The sequence below is a fragment of the Pleurodeles waltl genome, chromosome 3_1 (assembly GCF_031143425.1).
Source record: "Pleurodeles waltl isolate 20211129_DDA chromosome 3_1, aPleWal1.hap1.20221129, whole genome shotgun sequence".
Lineage (NCBI taxonomy): Eukaryota > Metazoa > Chordata > Amphibia > Caudata > Salamandridae > Pleurodeles > Pleurodeles waltl.
Window position 1 is genome coordinate 1349673123 of NC_090440.1, and position 17042 is coordinate 1349690164.

At 46.2% G+C, this 17042-nt stretch overlaps 1 protein-coding gene across 3 annotated transcripts in view; it reads left to right on the top strand.

Annotated features, from left to right (window-relative positions):
• CBL (Cbl proto-oncogene) overlaps positions 1-17042 on the top strand; it is a 404076-nt gene that overhangs the window by 276421 nt on the left and 110613 nt on the right. For 2 of the 3 annotated variants that reach the window (XM_069224841.1, XM_069224840.1), the window contains exon 11: positions 396-779. The exons of the other annotated variant lie outside the window; for it this stretch is intronic. In XM_069224841.1, the coding sequence (XP_069080942.1) occupies positions 396-779 (384 nt within the window). The remainder of the gene's footprint in view (positions 1-395; positions 780-17042) is intronic. 3 annotated transcript variants of the gene reach the window in all.

The window sequence follows — 17042 nt, forward strand, 5'->3', positions numbered from 1 at the left end:
AATAATGAAAAACCGACTTCAATGCACATGGGTGGTGCTTATATGTGTCTACATATGTCACAACCGGAATGGATTGGCATTTCTATGGAGCCGCATGGCGACACCTTCCCAAGCAGGAGCAATGCTATGAAAGATTTTGCAGAGCCACTTTGGTGCCTGGAGATGTTCACAAGGTGAGGAATCTGTAGTTAAAGTATCCACTAGAACGGAGTTGCCCAAGGAAACTTGTTCTTCATTATCACAATCGCTTCAAGCTGTGTCTGGTTGGAGAAGTAAAAGACAGTTTAAAGGAGGGCTGGTGTGAGCTAATGCTTTAGATATATATTTTGTACAATGAAAAGGCTGCCTTAATTGACTCTGGCACTTATGCATCCGACGTATTTTTTCCATTTCAGTCTTCAGCATGCTCTGGTGCCATGCATAAGGATAAACCATTGCCAATGCCTCCGATTTTGAGAGACCTTCCTCCACCTCCCCCACCTGATAGACCGCTTTGCATTGGAGCAGAGTGTCGACCACAGAGACGTCCATTACCTTCCACACCTGGGGACATTCCTGCAAGGGACAAACTGCCTCCTGTACCATCAAACCGCCAGGGGGAGCCTTGGCAACAACGACCAATTCCAAAGGCTCCTGCTGCAGGTCTGAGTGCTCAAGAGCCCTGGGCGAGTCGGGAGTTGACCAACAGACACTCCCTCCCCTTTACTCTTCCCTCACAGATGGACTCCCGATTGGATGGTCACCGGCATGGAAGCACACTCAGCTTGGACACTAGTACGGTGAGTAGGCCAAAGGAAGCGATATCTACCCTAAGTCTATGCTAGGTTACAACTTTGGTAGAACATCTTTCTGATCTCTCAAACTATATAGCCAATCGGCATAAACAGTCAGGAGTTACAGGATTGGTGGTTAGCTGTCCAAGTGTTGAGGCAGTGTGGTTTATCAATCAATCAGGGATTTGTAAAGCGCACTACTCACCCATGAGGATCTCAAGGCGCTTTTTATGTTTGTGGCGTTTGTGTAGCTGTTTACTAAGTCAGTAAAGAATTAGTTATGTTTCAACATTGTGGTTGTCTGGAAATCTGTGGGGCATACATTGTCTAATCAACAAATTGCAGCATCACCCCAGGTAAATTATAAAAAAAAAAAAAAAAAAAAAAATGAATAAACATGCATTCCTTTGCACTCTGTTATATAAACATTTGAAACACTTTGATTTGAAATGTGTAACAGAAAACATACTTATTCATACTGGTCCTATTGATGGCAGCCTCACTACACAACTGCTGTACATGTTGGCAGTTCACAGCTGTCCCACGTCCTCCTCAGAGAAGAGCTAGAACCTGAAACCCTTCTCCTTTCCCATCACACCTGTGGCTTTTGTGTCATTGATATTTCTACAGCATTCCTTTTTTCTAACCTCTTCTGTGCTATGGATAGGGATTGTAGGAATTATATTTTATGTGTTGGACCCATATATTTTTGCTGGTGGTAGAACTCTGTGCACTTTACCACTGCTAACTAGTGATTAAGTGCCTGCACTCCTCCTTTAAGCATGGGTGGATTAGTGTAGGAAAGTGCCCTCTTTCTTGGCATGGCTACCCCCCTTTTCTTGCTTGTAGTCAGTATGTTTGACTGTTTATACTGGGCTCCTGCTAACCACGACCCCAGTAGTTTTGCTCTCCCCTCTAAAATTGTACCTTTTTCTTCCCACAATTGGCATACTGGTCCTTAGTATATGGTACCGAGGTACCCAGGGCATTGGGGTTCCAGGGGATCCCTATGGGCTGCAGCAGTTATTTTGCCACCCATAGGGAGCCGATGCAAAGGGTTCAGCAGACCTGCCATTGCAGTCTGCGTGAACCGGGTGCACACACCCGGTTTCAATACAGGTCACTGCACCAGGTCACTGTAAGTCACCCCTATGGTAGGCCCTCTCAGCCCAGAGGGCAGGGTGCGGGTTCTTGTGTGTGAGTGCACCCCTGCACTAGCAGAGGTGCCCCCACGAACTCTAGCACCACTTTACTGGACTTCGCGAGTGCGGGGATGACATTTTATATATGTACTGGACATAGATCACTACCTATGTCCAGCTACATAATGGTAACTCCGAACCTGGGCATATTTGGTATCAAACATGTCAGAATTATACCCCAATACTATTGTGAATACTTAAAGTATGATTCCATGCACTCTGGGGACTCCTGAGACAACCACCATCATTGCTGCCACCAGTCTTACAGGGTTTCTCGGGCAGCCCAGCTGCTGCCACCCCTCAGACAGGTTTCTGCCCTCCTGTTGCTTGAGCAGCCCGGGAAGGCAGAACAAAGGATTTTCTTTGGGAGAGTGGTGTTACACACTCTCCCTTTGGAAATAGGTGTTACAGGCTTGGGAGGGGTAGCCTCCCTGAGCCTCTGGAAATGCTTTGCCCAGTCCCTGCTCTGGCGTGAAACCGGACAAAGGAAAGGGGAGTGACCACTCCCCTGTCCATCACCACCCCAGGGGTGGTGCTCAGAGCTCCTCCAGAGGGTCCCTGGGTTTTTCCATCTTGGATTCCAAGTTGGCAGGACAATGTTGGAGCATCTGAGTGGCCAGTGCCAGCAGGTGACATCAGAGCCCTCCCCTGATAGGTGCTTACCTGTTTAGCTGACCAGTCCCCCTTTCAGCGCTATTTAGGGTCTCTCTTGGGTGGTTCTTAAGATTTGGTTTGCACTACTCCAGCAGGAATCCTCTGCATCCTTTACTTCACCTTCTTCCTGAAGAAGCTGCATCTGGACCCTCCAGGAACTCTACAAACTGACTTCTGTAACATTATAGCTTCAGCTCCTGCCAGCATCTGCAACTGTTTCCTGGTTGTGCATCCTCAGAGGACAGCCTGTCTTCACCCTGCACCAGAAGAACGAAGGAATCTCCCTTGGAGTTAAGGAGTCACTCCCCTGCTTCAGCAGCCACCTCTCTGCATCGGCGACCGGCAGCGTGAGTCCCCTCTTCTGAAGAGCTGCGTGGATCCTGCCTCACGGGTGGTGGAATGAAGTGGTCCCAACGGTCCTGACGTCCAACTTTGTCGGAGGTAAGAGCTTGCCTCCCCACGCAAGACAGTACCGCCGTGCACTGCGTGTTTTGCAGTTGCCAAGGCTTGTTGGCATCCTTCCACGAAGTTCTTCGTGCACCGTGCAACTCCGGCCCCAGCAGTCCTTCCTGCGATGCACTGCTTCCTGCATGGTTCTCCAGCGGCGTGGGATCCTTTGTTGTAGTGCTGGGTGAGCCTCCTTTTTGCATCTTCTTTTGTCCCTGTGCTGTGGGACTCCTGTGCGTGCTGCCTGGTCTTCTGAGGGTTCTCTGAGTTAGAGAGCCCCCTATGACTTCCCCTCCTAGGTAGAGTCCACCTAGTCCCGGGCAGTGCCATTTTCCGCTAACCTCGTGCTTTGCATGTGCCAAGTCTTGTTGGCAGAATCCAGCGACACAAACCAGACTGCAGTCATCCATCTGGCGTGGGACATCATCTGCACCAACCAGGAACCCGCATCCGTCTTCTTGGGTGTTGTAATGACTGTTGTCCCTCACCAGTGGTTCTTCTTTTGGACCTTCATCCGGGTTAGCAGGGGCTTTTGTTCTCCCTGGACTCTTCTGTGCTTCTTGGACTTGGTCCCCTTCTTCCACAGGTCTTCAGGTCCAGGAATCCATTGTTGCTGTCTTGCAGTCTCTTCTGGTTCTTTCAATTCCTTCTTTCTCGTGTTCTTGTGTGTTCTAGGAAAGTTACTGTGGTTTACTCCTGCTTTCCTGTGCTCTGGGTGGGTTCTATTACTTACCGTAGGTGTTTTCTAATACTCGCAGCACCCCTCTACACACTACACTTGCCTAGGTGGAAAACAGACTTTCGCATTCCACTTTCTTAGTATATTGTTTGTGTTCCCCCAGGCCCATTTCTACCTATTGTGATTTTCGCTATTTGCGCTCTTTTCTAACTTTTTACAGCTATTTCTGCATACTTGTGTATATAATTTGCGTATTAGTTACCTCCTAAGTGAGTATAGTCTCTATGGTATTTTTGGCATCTGTGTCACCAAAATAAAGTACCTTTATTTTTGTAACACCGAGTATTTTCTTTCGTGTGTGAGTACTGTGTGACTACAGTGGTATTGCATGAGCTTTGCATGTCTCCTAGTTAGGCCTTGACTGCTCATCCACACTACCCCTAGAGAGCCTGCCTACATTTCACTAATAAGGGATAATTGGACCTTGTATAAGGTGTAAGTACATTAGGTACCCACTACAAACCTGGTCAGCCTCCTACAGGCTGTCCAAGGCGAAGGGAAACCCAGTCACCAGGGACTCCACATCAGTTAACTGGAACTGCTAGCTGTTCACCTTCCGTTAAAGCTTTCCTTCACCACTTGACTGGCTAGGTAGCCCTCTTCAAAATGAATGTTGGAAATGGCCTTTTGTGCAGGGTCACCCCAACATTTGCCTTTCTTCTCCACTTTTTGCTGAATTTGTTTTTGTTAGCTTTATGACTCTGGGCACTTTACCATTGCTTACCAGTGCTAAAGTGCATGTGCTCTTTCCTTAAAACATGGTAATATTGACTTATGCACAGTTTGCATATTTAATTTACTTATAAGTCCCTAGTAAGGTGCACTACGTATGCTCAGGGCCTGTAAATTAAATGATGCTAGCGGTCCTGCAGCACTAATTGTACTACCCTTTAAACATGTCTCAGGCCTCCCACTGTATGTGCCATTTCACTGTCATGTCGACTTGGCATTTAAACCCCCCTGCCAAGCCTTAAACTCCCCTTACATTACTCATAAGACACCCCTAAGGTAGGCCGTAGGTAGGCAATAGCCTGGAGTGAGTGGCGGGGTGAGCAAAAAAAACAATGGATTAAACCCAGATCTGTGTGACTGGGGGTGAATGTTTGATTTGCTCTGCATTCCGTCAATCATCTGTTCTTTTTGCATTTGACGCCCCAAGTGGGAAGGGTATGCACAGACGTGGGTCCCGTGCTCACTGTGCCGCTGGATTCAAGCTAGCCTAGCTGATGAAGGGTGATACCCTGAAACCGGTCGTAGAATGCTTGTTTCCGATCCAGGGAGGACCTGGCTTGGCAGTTCGGGCTGGACTGTTCCCATTAGGAACAGGGTCAAGACTGATTTGCATATGGCTGGGTCCAACCTGGGGTTGCGTGGTGAGCAAAAAAAACGATGGATTAAACCCAGATCTGTGTGACTGGGGGTGAATGTTTGATTTGCTCTACATTCCGTCCATCATTTGTTCTTTTTGCGTAGGTAGCCAATAGGGCAGTGTGCTCTGGAAATAAAAGGCACAACATATCCTTTTTAGTTTTTCATATCTTGGTTTTGAAAAACTACATGATTTGTTTTTCACTATTTTGAGACCCACCCCTCTCATAGAATAACATTGGGGATTCCTTAACACATTTATTAAGTGTAATTCCTGATTGGAAGGAGGAAGAGCGGTCATGTTTAGTACCTTTCGATTGAAATTATAAATCCTCTTTAATGGTAAAGTCCAGTTTATTATTACAATTTTTAAAATGTCACTTGAAAGTTGGCACTTTTCTGCTCTTAGCCCTGTGTACCTCCTGCCTTCTCCAATACACATCTATGGTGGGTGGCAGCTGGACCTTGTGCAGTCCTTCTAGACAGCCGCACACAATAGAAGATTAGGTGTAACTTGAGTCATTAACTGACTTGATGGGGGAGGAGCTTAGCACTGCCTCACACCCTAGTAGGCTTGACTTATCCACCCACAATAGAGCTCAATGACCCTGCATTGTCATGCCAGCCAGCCTGGAGGCAGGACAGGGGAGGTAAGGCATCTGTGCACTTCAAATGCACGCCTCTAGAAGCTTCCACCCACCTTCCAGAACCAGGGCACCGAAGTAGAAAAACTGGACCTCAGACACCACCACTCTGCCAGGAAGAACTGCTGTGCTGCTGAAAGGACTGCCACTCCGCTGGATTTCTACTTTGCTGGGCTCCTGCTTTGCTGTGCAGACCTGTGCCTGCTGCCCTCTTGCCTAGGAGTGAGGAGGACTGGACCTGCATGTCTGCAACCCAGGCTCCAGAGTGTTTTCTGAAATCTCAGGGGCACAAAAGACTTTCAATCAACCTGCTTGTGCACCTGGATACTGCCGTTTGTGAGTCTGCCCTCCTAAATGGTGCCATCCCAGTCCTGGACCCTTGGAAGTGCCCTTTGTTGTCCCCATTGGAACCGCTGAGAAGCCTCGCAATGCTGCGCAGAACGTGCACTAAGATTTAAGGTACTGCGTTCAGCGGACCTATCCTGGTCCCTGTATCCAGCCTGCGCGCTAACGTCGTCAGCCTAAACTCTTGACGTTGTTCTGGTCTGGCACAGCCAGATAACTACTGTTTGCGCTTTGTGCTTTTATGCGCTATTTTCACCAAATCTTTAAAAATTCATATCTTAAGTTCTACTTATTGGATTTTTTGTTGTTTTGTTCTTCTTTTACTCAGATAAATATTCACTATTTTTCTAAACTGATGTGGAGTCGTTTTTGTGGTGTTTTCACTGTTACCCTAATGTGTGTTGCAAAAATACTTTATACGTTGCCTCATAAGTTAAACCTGACTGCTCTGTGCCATCGACCAAAGGGTCAGCATGGGTTAATTTAGGGTGCGTATTTGACTTACCCTGACTAGCACTATGGTCCCTGTTTGGACAGGGTGCGTAGCTCTGCCAATTAGAGACAATGAACAGCATGACAGCCATGTATTATCTTCAGAAGCAGGTGGCACCTGATGTGCCCAATTCTCTCTGTGCATTTGGCGGTGGACTCTTCACACAAGATCCATCTGCTAGTGAGTACCCTCCGGGAGTGAACAACAACTTTGCTGACCTCTTCAGCAGGATGCAGCAACAAGCCTATGAGGGGAACTCCACTTGCAAGTCCTCCTCCAGTACTTCTGCCATTGGGAGCTCCGAGAGCTAGACCTTTTCACCGCAGCAGAAAATGCTGAATGCCCAATCTGCGCCTCCAGGTACCCACATTCCAGGAGCAATACTCCCCCCCCCCCCCCCCCCCACCCCCCTCCCACTACTTTTGCTTGTGGTTCGGAGGCTTCCGCAGATGTTTCTTACTGTCATCCTGGTGGCTTCCACCTGAGCTTGCAAACCCTGGTTCACCAATGTGCACATGCTCTCAGTGGTTCCATTAGACAACAGGTCAGACCTTCTCACGCAGAACCATGGTGAACTCAGGCACCCAGACCTCAGGTCTCTGTCTTGTGATCGGACTCCTGAAGTCCTAGAATTTGGGCACCCTAAAACTTCCACCGGAATGCATCAGCATTTTTAAAGAAGCACACATGCCTATTACCCATGTATGGTATGCTGCCAAGTAAAAAAAGGTTGGTCTGCTACTTTCACTCAAAAGATATCGACCCTTTAGCAGCCAAAGTGCAGGATATTGTCTGCTACCTTCTTCAGTTTCAAATTTGTGGTTTGGCTTCCACTTCAATAAGACTACAACTAGCTGCTGTAGATGCCTATCTTTAAACCAGACAACATATCTCCTGCTTCAGACTTCCATCTATAAAAGGCTTTATGGAGGGTCTCAAGTCATTCCTCTCACTATCCCCAACATGGACCCTCAACACTGTACTGACAATACTCATGGGCATCCTGTTCAACCCCCTCCAGATTCTTTCTTTCTTGGAAAGTGACATTTCCAGTGGCCATCACTTCACTCAGGTGCGTCAGAGAGCTTCAGGCACTAATCTTAGAAGGACCTTTCTTCCAGATACACAGGGATAGGGTTTGTCCTCTGCACCAACCCCAAATTCCTCCCTACGGTGGTCTCACAGTATCACCTTAATCAATCCATTGGACTTGTGTCTTTTTCCCCTCAACTTGGCTCAGTTGCAGAACAGGCTGTCCATTCTTTGGATGTTGAATGAGCTCTCATGCACTATACCGACAAGACTACACAGTTTAGAAAGATACAACATCTCTTTGTTGCTACCTCCAAACCACACAAAGGGAATGCCCTATCCAAATCAGGCATTGCAAGAGGGATTGTAAGCTGCATTCAGACATGCTATGCTAAAGCAAAAAAGGACTTTGCTCATTCCTCATAGAGACCACACTACTCGGGGGGGGGGGGGGAGGAGCCTCTATGGTCTTCCTGGGGAACATTCCTAAAGCTGACATTTAAATAGCTTACCACATATTTTTACAAAACATTATTGTGGTGATGTGCTAGCCCGGCAACAAGGCAATGTTGGCCAGACGGTACTCTGTACACTTCTTTAATCTACTGTAACTCGTACAGGCTAGCCATTGCTTTGTGGGAGGTCTTACTTTACAATGTAATTACATCATGTGTATCTACAGCTGCACACGCCTTGAATGCACAATTTCTGATGGATACAACTACCTGTGGATTCCTCACCTAAAGAATTTTCCCCCATGCGCCAGCACCCGACGGAATGACATATAGGTGGTGTCTCTAGGAGAGAAGTATAGGATTTTACCCCCTTTACTTCCTGATCCCCAAGAAGGACAAAGGCTAAATGTCTGTCCTGAACCCATGCATCGTGAATCTGTTCATCCTCTGGAGTTGATCAATATGCTCTCACTCAGCTTTGTCTTCTGTCCTTCAATTCCATTTGCTTTTTCGTAAAACGCATAGCTACCTAATGAAGGCTTTCTAGCGCTAACTCACCAACATCTCCAAGGCAGCATGAACACCGATCTAGAACAAATACATTTTCAATAATTTCCTATAGCTTCCGACTATTGACATTTCAGAGATGTATGAAGACTGTTCCACAGTTTAGGTACATACAAAGAAAAAGAGCATCCCCTGTATCTAGCTGATCTGATCACGGGGTCTTTAAGCAGTCCGTGCGCAAGTGAGCTAAGTGTTTGAGTGGGAGCATAAGACAATATCAATTTTGCAGTAATCGGAGGACTGTTGACATGTATTATCTTGTGGGCTATACATAGGGTTTTGAATTTAATTCTTTTTTTGTACGGGAAGCCAAAGAAGTGCTGTCAATGGTGCATCCGCTGACTGAAATGTATGTATTATTATTAATAAAAATGTAGCTGTGGCATTCTGGGCTAAATGTAATCTCTTAATAACATACTTAAGACTTTCTACGTCCAACGAGTTGTCATAGTCTAGCCTAGAGCAGACCTGAATGCACAACCACTAATTGTAGATGGAGGCAGCCATTGAAGACATTTCTTTAAAGATCTATGGATACAAAAGCAAACTCCTGCTAATTTGCAGGCCTGTGTTTCCATATTAAGTCCATCGTAAATTCCAGGTTCTTTAAAGCCTGTGTTGGTTTGGGACGGAAATCGGGCTGCTCTGGGCAATCAATTTCTAACCATTTTGAGGGTTTATTGCCCATAATCATAACTTCTATCTTCCCTACATTTAATTTCAGTGAGTTATCAGCCATCCATTCAGTGACCAGCATTAACCATTGGCCAGGCTGGGGCAGAGTATGATTAGCGTTAGGATTGATTGCTATAATGGTTTGCGTGTCGTCCACAAGGGCCCGAATAATCTCAGAAAGGGGGCTGACATAGATATAAAAACGCATGGGACTCTAGGAAGATCCCTGAGGTACTCCACAGGTAAGGGAAAACATGTCAGAGGAAAAGGCTTCATCTCATACCTTAAAACTTCTGTCTGCTAAAAAGATGCCAGCCACTTTAGAGCTCGGTCTTCAATTCTCACTTCTTTTAACCTATGTATAAAGTAGTGTGGGAGACAGTATCAAAAGTTGCACTTCGGCCTAGCATAATCAAGACGGCTGTTCCACCCCTATCCAAAATTTTCCTTAATTCTTCAGTGGTGGCAAGCAGAGCAATCTCAGTGCTCCTCCCCTTTCTGAAGTTTGAGATGGGTCCCAGATGTTATGGACTTATAGATAAGGGTATGTGGGGGGGGGGGGTCTAGTGGGGATTCTCTCCCAATTTCTGAAACACAGGCAGTACTGGGAGTGAGTTGAGAATATTCAAAATTTAATTTTGAAAGAATATTGCATCTCTCTATTGATGAGACAGTTCGTAGAAGTAATGGGGGGACTTCATTAATGAGTTCACTATCTAGAATAATTCATTCGTAGCACTTAATGAGATCTCTTTTATCCTTAAAATAGATGGTTCTTGCTCTATTTACTGTGTGCTTATTTTTTTTTATTGCTAATCTATAGTAGATTTTACTAGTGTTATCATATTTCTTTCTCCATTTCCTGTCCCTTTTCTTAGCTATTTTTTTTCTAAGTGGAAAGCTCCATTAAATACCAGGGGGGCTTCTTTCTGGTTTGATTCCCTTTGGGGCTTCATAAGGGACCAGGGTATCCAAGCAGTTGTTTCACCAGGTTATCAATGAATTATACCTTTAGGTGATACCACCTGTCAAGGTGGGTGTAGATTTGATTCACACCTTCACCCACTCACTGCTGACCAGCCTTGACCAAGGTCTCAGAGCCTGCTGCATGCATTTCTGCCGACAATGACAGAGGATCGCACACAGCTGATTCTGATGGTACCACCTCGACTGATGTCTTGAAGTTTGAATTGTCCTTTGCGCAGCAGGCTCTGGTGGTGCTACAGTTCTTCACTACCTGGCGTTTTTTCCTGCCATTGTCTTTCCATATGTGAGACTCCATTACCCTTGAATTTTCTTCCCTCCACCCCCCGCATCAAACAGCCCTCTTCCCCCCTCTGCATCCAACAGCCCTCTTGCAGATGTTCCTCCCCAAATGGAGAGGAACATCTGCAAAGGATGGACCCACGGCCTGTGGTGCTGTAGAACATCGAACACATGACAGGTCAGAGCTGACGAGTAGCTATTTGTGGGTTTCACTGATGCTAAGAAGGCAGTGACCAAACACTCCTTCACATTGGGTCATCCTTTGTCAACACCTACTGTCTTGATTCAAAGATCCTGGTAAGGAAAGATCCTCCAGAGGACATTAGTGGCCATTCCTTGGCTGCTTGCACAGCTCTATCCAGCGACGACCTGAGTGTTCACATGTTCTGGGAAATAATGTGGTCATTATTGGATTCTTTTGCAAAGTGCAGCTGCCGCACATCTTAGGCATTTAATGATCAGTGCTCTGCACAAGTTAAGTTTCATAGTTTCCATTGTTAACATGCACTGGTACATCCCACCTCCTAGGCTGATACTGCTTTGGTACTCATTCCTAAGATGTGGAATTTACAGGAAGATGTACCCATCACAAGGAAAAGTTACTTCTCTACTGTAATGATATTTCTGGTGAAGCCATAATTTTTCTGCAAATTCCTCACTGCCCTGCCTCCTCCATCATGATCTGGTTCTGATTCATAAGATCCTAAGGTGTGCAAACATGGCATGTGGTATATTTGCTACTGTCACAGCACTTATTTTCTGCACGTTTCCTTAGGGTGGAAGAAATGTTAGGAGCTGATTGTTGTAGGTTGGTCTCCAGTGACATCCCCCAAAACAGAGTTCCAGTTTAAGCCTTGTGGCACCACCTGGTGGCACTGGATAGTCATTGCCAGGGAAAGCCTTCCAGACTAGTCTGAACGCTAGGAACATTCATAAAGTCCCGAATATAGGTTGCTGTGCTGTGGGATAAAATGGTAACCAGGGTTCTTAAAAGACCACGGTTAGCAAGAGATCTGATCATATGGCACCTGAGCCCATTCCGAAGCATCACTTCAGATGTGTTAATGGTCGGGTGAGGGGCTCTGGGCTGGTGGGCATAGTTTACCCAGGAGAGGCTTTTCTTACTCTTCAGGAGCCGCAGAAACTCATTAAGTATAGGTGTGAGCTGAGTTCTCCAATATGCTATATTGGCCAATATGGCAACGGACATTTAGATGAGGTTTGTTAATGTGCCTCTTGCATCCAGTACTTTGGAAGGTACCTTACAGGGTGGAACAGGTGGGCATCTGATTACCCTAATGTATAACTTTTTGAAATTGGATAGAATCAGACATGCCCTCAAAGATAGGCACAAATGGGAAACTGACATAGGTGGGCAATTCTCTGAAAATATTGGATGGTCACCTGTAAATGATGGAAAGTCCTCTGTTCATACTGATTTATTTCAATTTCCTGCATCACACTTACCTGACACAAATCATTCTGAGCAATTTTACTGTGCCTGCTGAGTGCCTGAAATGTGGGGTAGAAGGAGCTTCTTTTTTTTTTATTTAGCTTGGACCTGCACAAAAGAGTTGGAATCTTGCGTTGATGTTATTGAGAGGTTGGAAGAGTTACTAGGATTCAGTTAGCTCTCTGGCTGCTTCATTCCTTATTAGGAATTATTACCAGTCTCTAGGCTAACTGGTCATTAGTTGTGTATAGTGTTCGGGTTCAAAGGGGCACTGTGGCCTGGAAAAATCTCATGGAAACAGTTCTGTGAAAGCCCATCACATCATTTGCAAATGTAACTATAACACAGTTATAGCACAGTTTAAACATAAAACCTCAATGTTTTCAAATGACCTGTGTGCTGGGGCTTTTCTTACATCTCTAGTTCACATGACCAAAACTTTTAACCCCCTCTCAGAGCCTTGTGCCTTGGTATTTTTTCATTAATGCACAGGTAATGTGTGGCAAAACTGGACTTCAAATGCTATCAATGCATCCCAGAGTTGGATACTATGTATCCTACCGCTACCACCAACGTAAGGAAACAGGCTATCGGTTTTGTGGCCTGCGCAAGTTATAGGTCCACAATTACCTCCTCACTGAACCCAACACACCATTTTAGCACTTCACTCTGAGTAGCGAAGTAGAGCAGTCCATGGCCTACTTACATGGGATAGTGTGGGATCGTTATCTCAGTTCACTGGCATGCAATAGTACTCAATGATTTCCATGGCTCATTCGAAAAGGAGCAGTACATTTATTACACACACACACACACACCTTAGTAATGTGCAGTAATTTACAAATATGCATAAGGCTGGTGGAAGTACTTTTTATAACATTAAACTTGACCCTCAAGGGTCATGACCCCAAAACCATATAGGGAGGTGTCACTTTGACTGTTGGCCCTAACAGTGCCACCACACTTAAACCACAATCACATAATTTAATGCATCACTGACTTCAGTAGCCATCTGCAATCATTATAACTACTAACATGTTTGTTCTAATTAATAAAGCATTACAACCTTTCAGGAAAAATCTTTGCTGTTGATAAGACTACCTTTGAATATAATATCATGAAACCACCATACGTGTGTGTGTACATATATATATATATGTTCGATGGCATGTGTAGCTGCAGATACACATGCTGTGCACATCCCGCCATCTGGTGTTGGGCTCGGAGTGTTACAAGTTGTTTTTCTTCTAAGAAGTCTTTTCGAGTCACGAGACCTAGGGACTCCTCCCATTTCGACTCCATTGCGCATGGGCGTCGACTCCATCTTAGATTGGTTTTTTTCCGCCATCGGGTTCGGACGTGTTCCTTTTCGCTCAGTGTTTCGGGTCCGAAAGTTAGTTAGAATCTCGGAAAAAACGTCGGTATTGTTTGCGTTCGGTATGGGGTTAGTTACAACAGATCGACACCGAATTTTGAAAAGCTCCGGTGGCCCTTCGGGGTTTTTTCGATCCCCCGTCGGGGTCTGGTCGGCCCGGCCACGTGCGACTTCAAGGCTGATGGAACGGACCCCATTCCGCTTCTGTCCAAAATGCCATAACAAGTATCCGTATACGGATCAGCATCTGGTCTGTAACTTGTGCTTGTCCCCAGAGCACAAGGAAGGTACTTGTGAGGCCTGTCGAGCGTTTTGGTCCAGAAAGACGTTAAGAGACGGAAGAGCCAGAAGACTGCAGATGGCGTCGACGCCGACAGGACAAGAGCTTTTCGAGGAGGAAGAGGAAGCTTTCTCTATCCAAGAGTCTGACTCGGAAGAGCTCGAGGCCGAAGAAATGCCGAAAACCGTGAGTAAGACGTCGAAACATAAGACTCACGAGAAGTCAACAAAAGCCCAGGGGACGCCACCGCCAACAGGCCATGGCTTAACCCAAAAAATAGGTGACCGAGCCAAGGCACCGAAAAAGGGCACGCTGGTGTCGAAGTCATCCGACTCCGGTCGAGATACCACCACACAGCAATCTCGGACCCGAGACATCGGCTCAGAGAAATTTCGGCACCGTGACGGCGGCACCGAACAAATTCGGCACCGGGAAACCACCACTCCGAAAATTACAAAGGTTTCTTCGGAGCCTAAAAAGACGTCTGAAAAAGTTTCGGTTCCGAAACATCCAGCCTCGGAGCCGAAAACAGGTTCCTATACAGAGGAACAAGGATTGTCCTCCCAAATGCAAAAACATAGATTTGGAGAGGAACTTCAAGCTGTAGAGCCAGACTATACTCAAAGGAGGCTCCACATTCATCAATACACAGGGAAGATAACCACTCTTCCCCAATTAAAATAAAAAGAAAACTTGCCTTTCAAAAAAAGGACAAGGAGCCACAGGCAAAGGTGGCAAAGAAAACAACTCCACCACCATCAGTGCACACATCACCAGTAGCAACTCCTCCACTGATGCACTCCCCGACACATACTGGCATGAGTCAAGATGATCCCGATGCATGGGACCTTTACGATGCTCCAGTATCGGACAACAGCCCAGACTCGTACCCTGCCAGGCCGTCCCCTCCTGGGGACAGTACATCTTACACACAGGTGATCGCAAGGGCAGCTGCTTTCCATAACGTCACCTTGCATTCCGAACCAATTGAGGATGACTTTTTGTTTAACACGCTATCCTCCACTCATAGCCAATACCAAAGGCTACCTATGCTCCCAGGAATGCTAAAACATTCAAAACAAATCTTTCAGGATCCTGTTAAAGGCTGAGCCATAACTCCAAGGGTGGAGAAAAAGTACAAGCCACCGCCAGCAGATCCTGTTTATATTACAACCCAGTTAACACCAGACTCAGTAGTTGTCGGGGCAGCTCGTAAGAGAGCGAACTCTCATACCTCAGGGGACGCACCACCTCCAGACAAAGAGAGTCGCAAATTTGATGCTGCGGGCAAAAGGGTTGCAGCACAAGCAGCAAACCAATGGCGCATTGCCAATCCACAAGCACTTTTGGCAAGATATGATAGAGCTCACTGGGATGAGATGCAACATTTGATAGAACACTTACCCAAGGAGTTCCAAAAAAGAGCACAACAAGTGGTGGAAGAAGGACAAAGTATCTCTAATAATCAGATACGGTCTTCAATGGATGCAGCAGATACGGCTGCAAGGACAGTAAATACTGCAATAACAATCAGAAGGCACGCATGGCTGCGCACGTCAGGTTTCAAGCTGGAAATTCAACAAGCCGTGCTAAATATGCCATTTAATGAACAGCAGTTGTTTGGGCCGGAAGTCGACACTGCTATTGATAAACTCAAAAAAGACACTGATACAGCAAAAGCCATGGGCGCACTCTACTCCCCGCAGAGCAGAGGCACATTTAGCAAAACACCTTTTAGGGGAGGGTTTCGAGGACAACCTACAGAAACCACAACATCACAAACAAGGCCCACTTACCAAAGCCAATATCAGCGGGGAAGTTTTCGGGGGCAATATAGAGGTGGACAATTCCAAAAAAATAGAGGAAAATTCCAAAGCCCCAAAAGTCCTCAAAATAAGCAGTGACTTACAAGTCACACATCCCCATCACATAACACCTGTGGGGGGAAGACTAAGCCAATTTTACAAACATTGGGAGGAGATAACAACAGATACTTGGGTACTAGCAATTATCCAATTATTGCATAGAATTTCTCGAATTCCCTCCAACAGTCCCACCGAAAACACACAGTATGTCAAAACAACATATAAATCTTCTAGGATTAGAAGTTCAAGCATTGCTCCAAAAAGAGGCAATAGAATTAGTACCAAAACAAGAACTAAACACAGGAGTTTACTCACTGTACTTTCTGATACCCAAAAAAGACAAAACTCTAAGACCTATACTAGATCTCAGAATATTAAATACATACATCAAATCAGACCACTTTCACATTGTAAAGAAATGGCTCCCTGTTGCAGTTACCCCCCACTTTTTGCCTGATACTGATGCTGACTTGACTGAGAAGTGTGCTGGGACCCTGCTAACCAGGCCCCAGCACCAGTGTTCTTTCACCTAAAATGTACTTTTGATTCCACAATTGGCACACCCTTGCATCCAGGTAAGTCCCTTGTAACTGGTACCCCTGGTACCAAGGGCCCTGATGCCAGGGAAGGTCTCTAAGGGCTGCAGCATATTTTATGCCACCCTGGGGACCCCTCACTCAGCACAGACACACTGCTTGCCAGCTTGTGTGTGCTGATGAGAACAAAACGAGTAAGTCGACATGGCACTCCCCTCAGGGTGCCATGCCAACCTCACACTGCCTATGCAGTATAGATAAGTCACCCCTCTAGTAGGCCTTACAGCCCTAAGGCAGGGTGCACTATACCATAGGTGAGGGCACCAGTGCATGAGCACTATGCCCCTACAGTGTCTAAGCAAAACCTTAGACATTGTAAGTGCAGGGTAGCCATAAGAGTATATGGTCTGGGAGTCTGTCAAAAACAAACTCCACAGCTCCATAATGGCTACACTGAATACTGGGAAGTTTAGTATCAAACTTCTCAGAATAATAAACCCACACTGATGCCAGTGTTGGATTTATTAAAAAATGCACACAGGGGGCCTCTTAGAGATGCTCCCTGTATTTTACCCAATTGTTCAGTGCAGGACTGACTGGTCTGTGCCAGCCTGCTGCTGAGAGACGAGTTTCTGACCTCATGCGGTGAGAGCCTTTGTGCTCTCTGAGGACAGAAACAAAGCCTGCTCTGGGTGGAGGTGCTTCACACCTCCCCCCCTGCAAGAACTGTAACACCTAGCAGTGAGCTTCAAAGGCTCAAGCTTCGTGTTACAATGCCCCAGGGCACTCCAGCTAGTGGAGATGCCCGCCCCCTGGACACAGCCCCCACTTTTGGCGGCAAGTCCAGGAGAGATAATGAGAAAAACAAGGAGG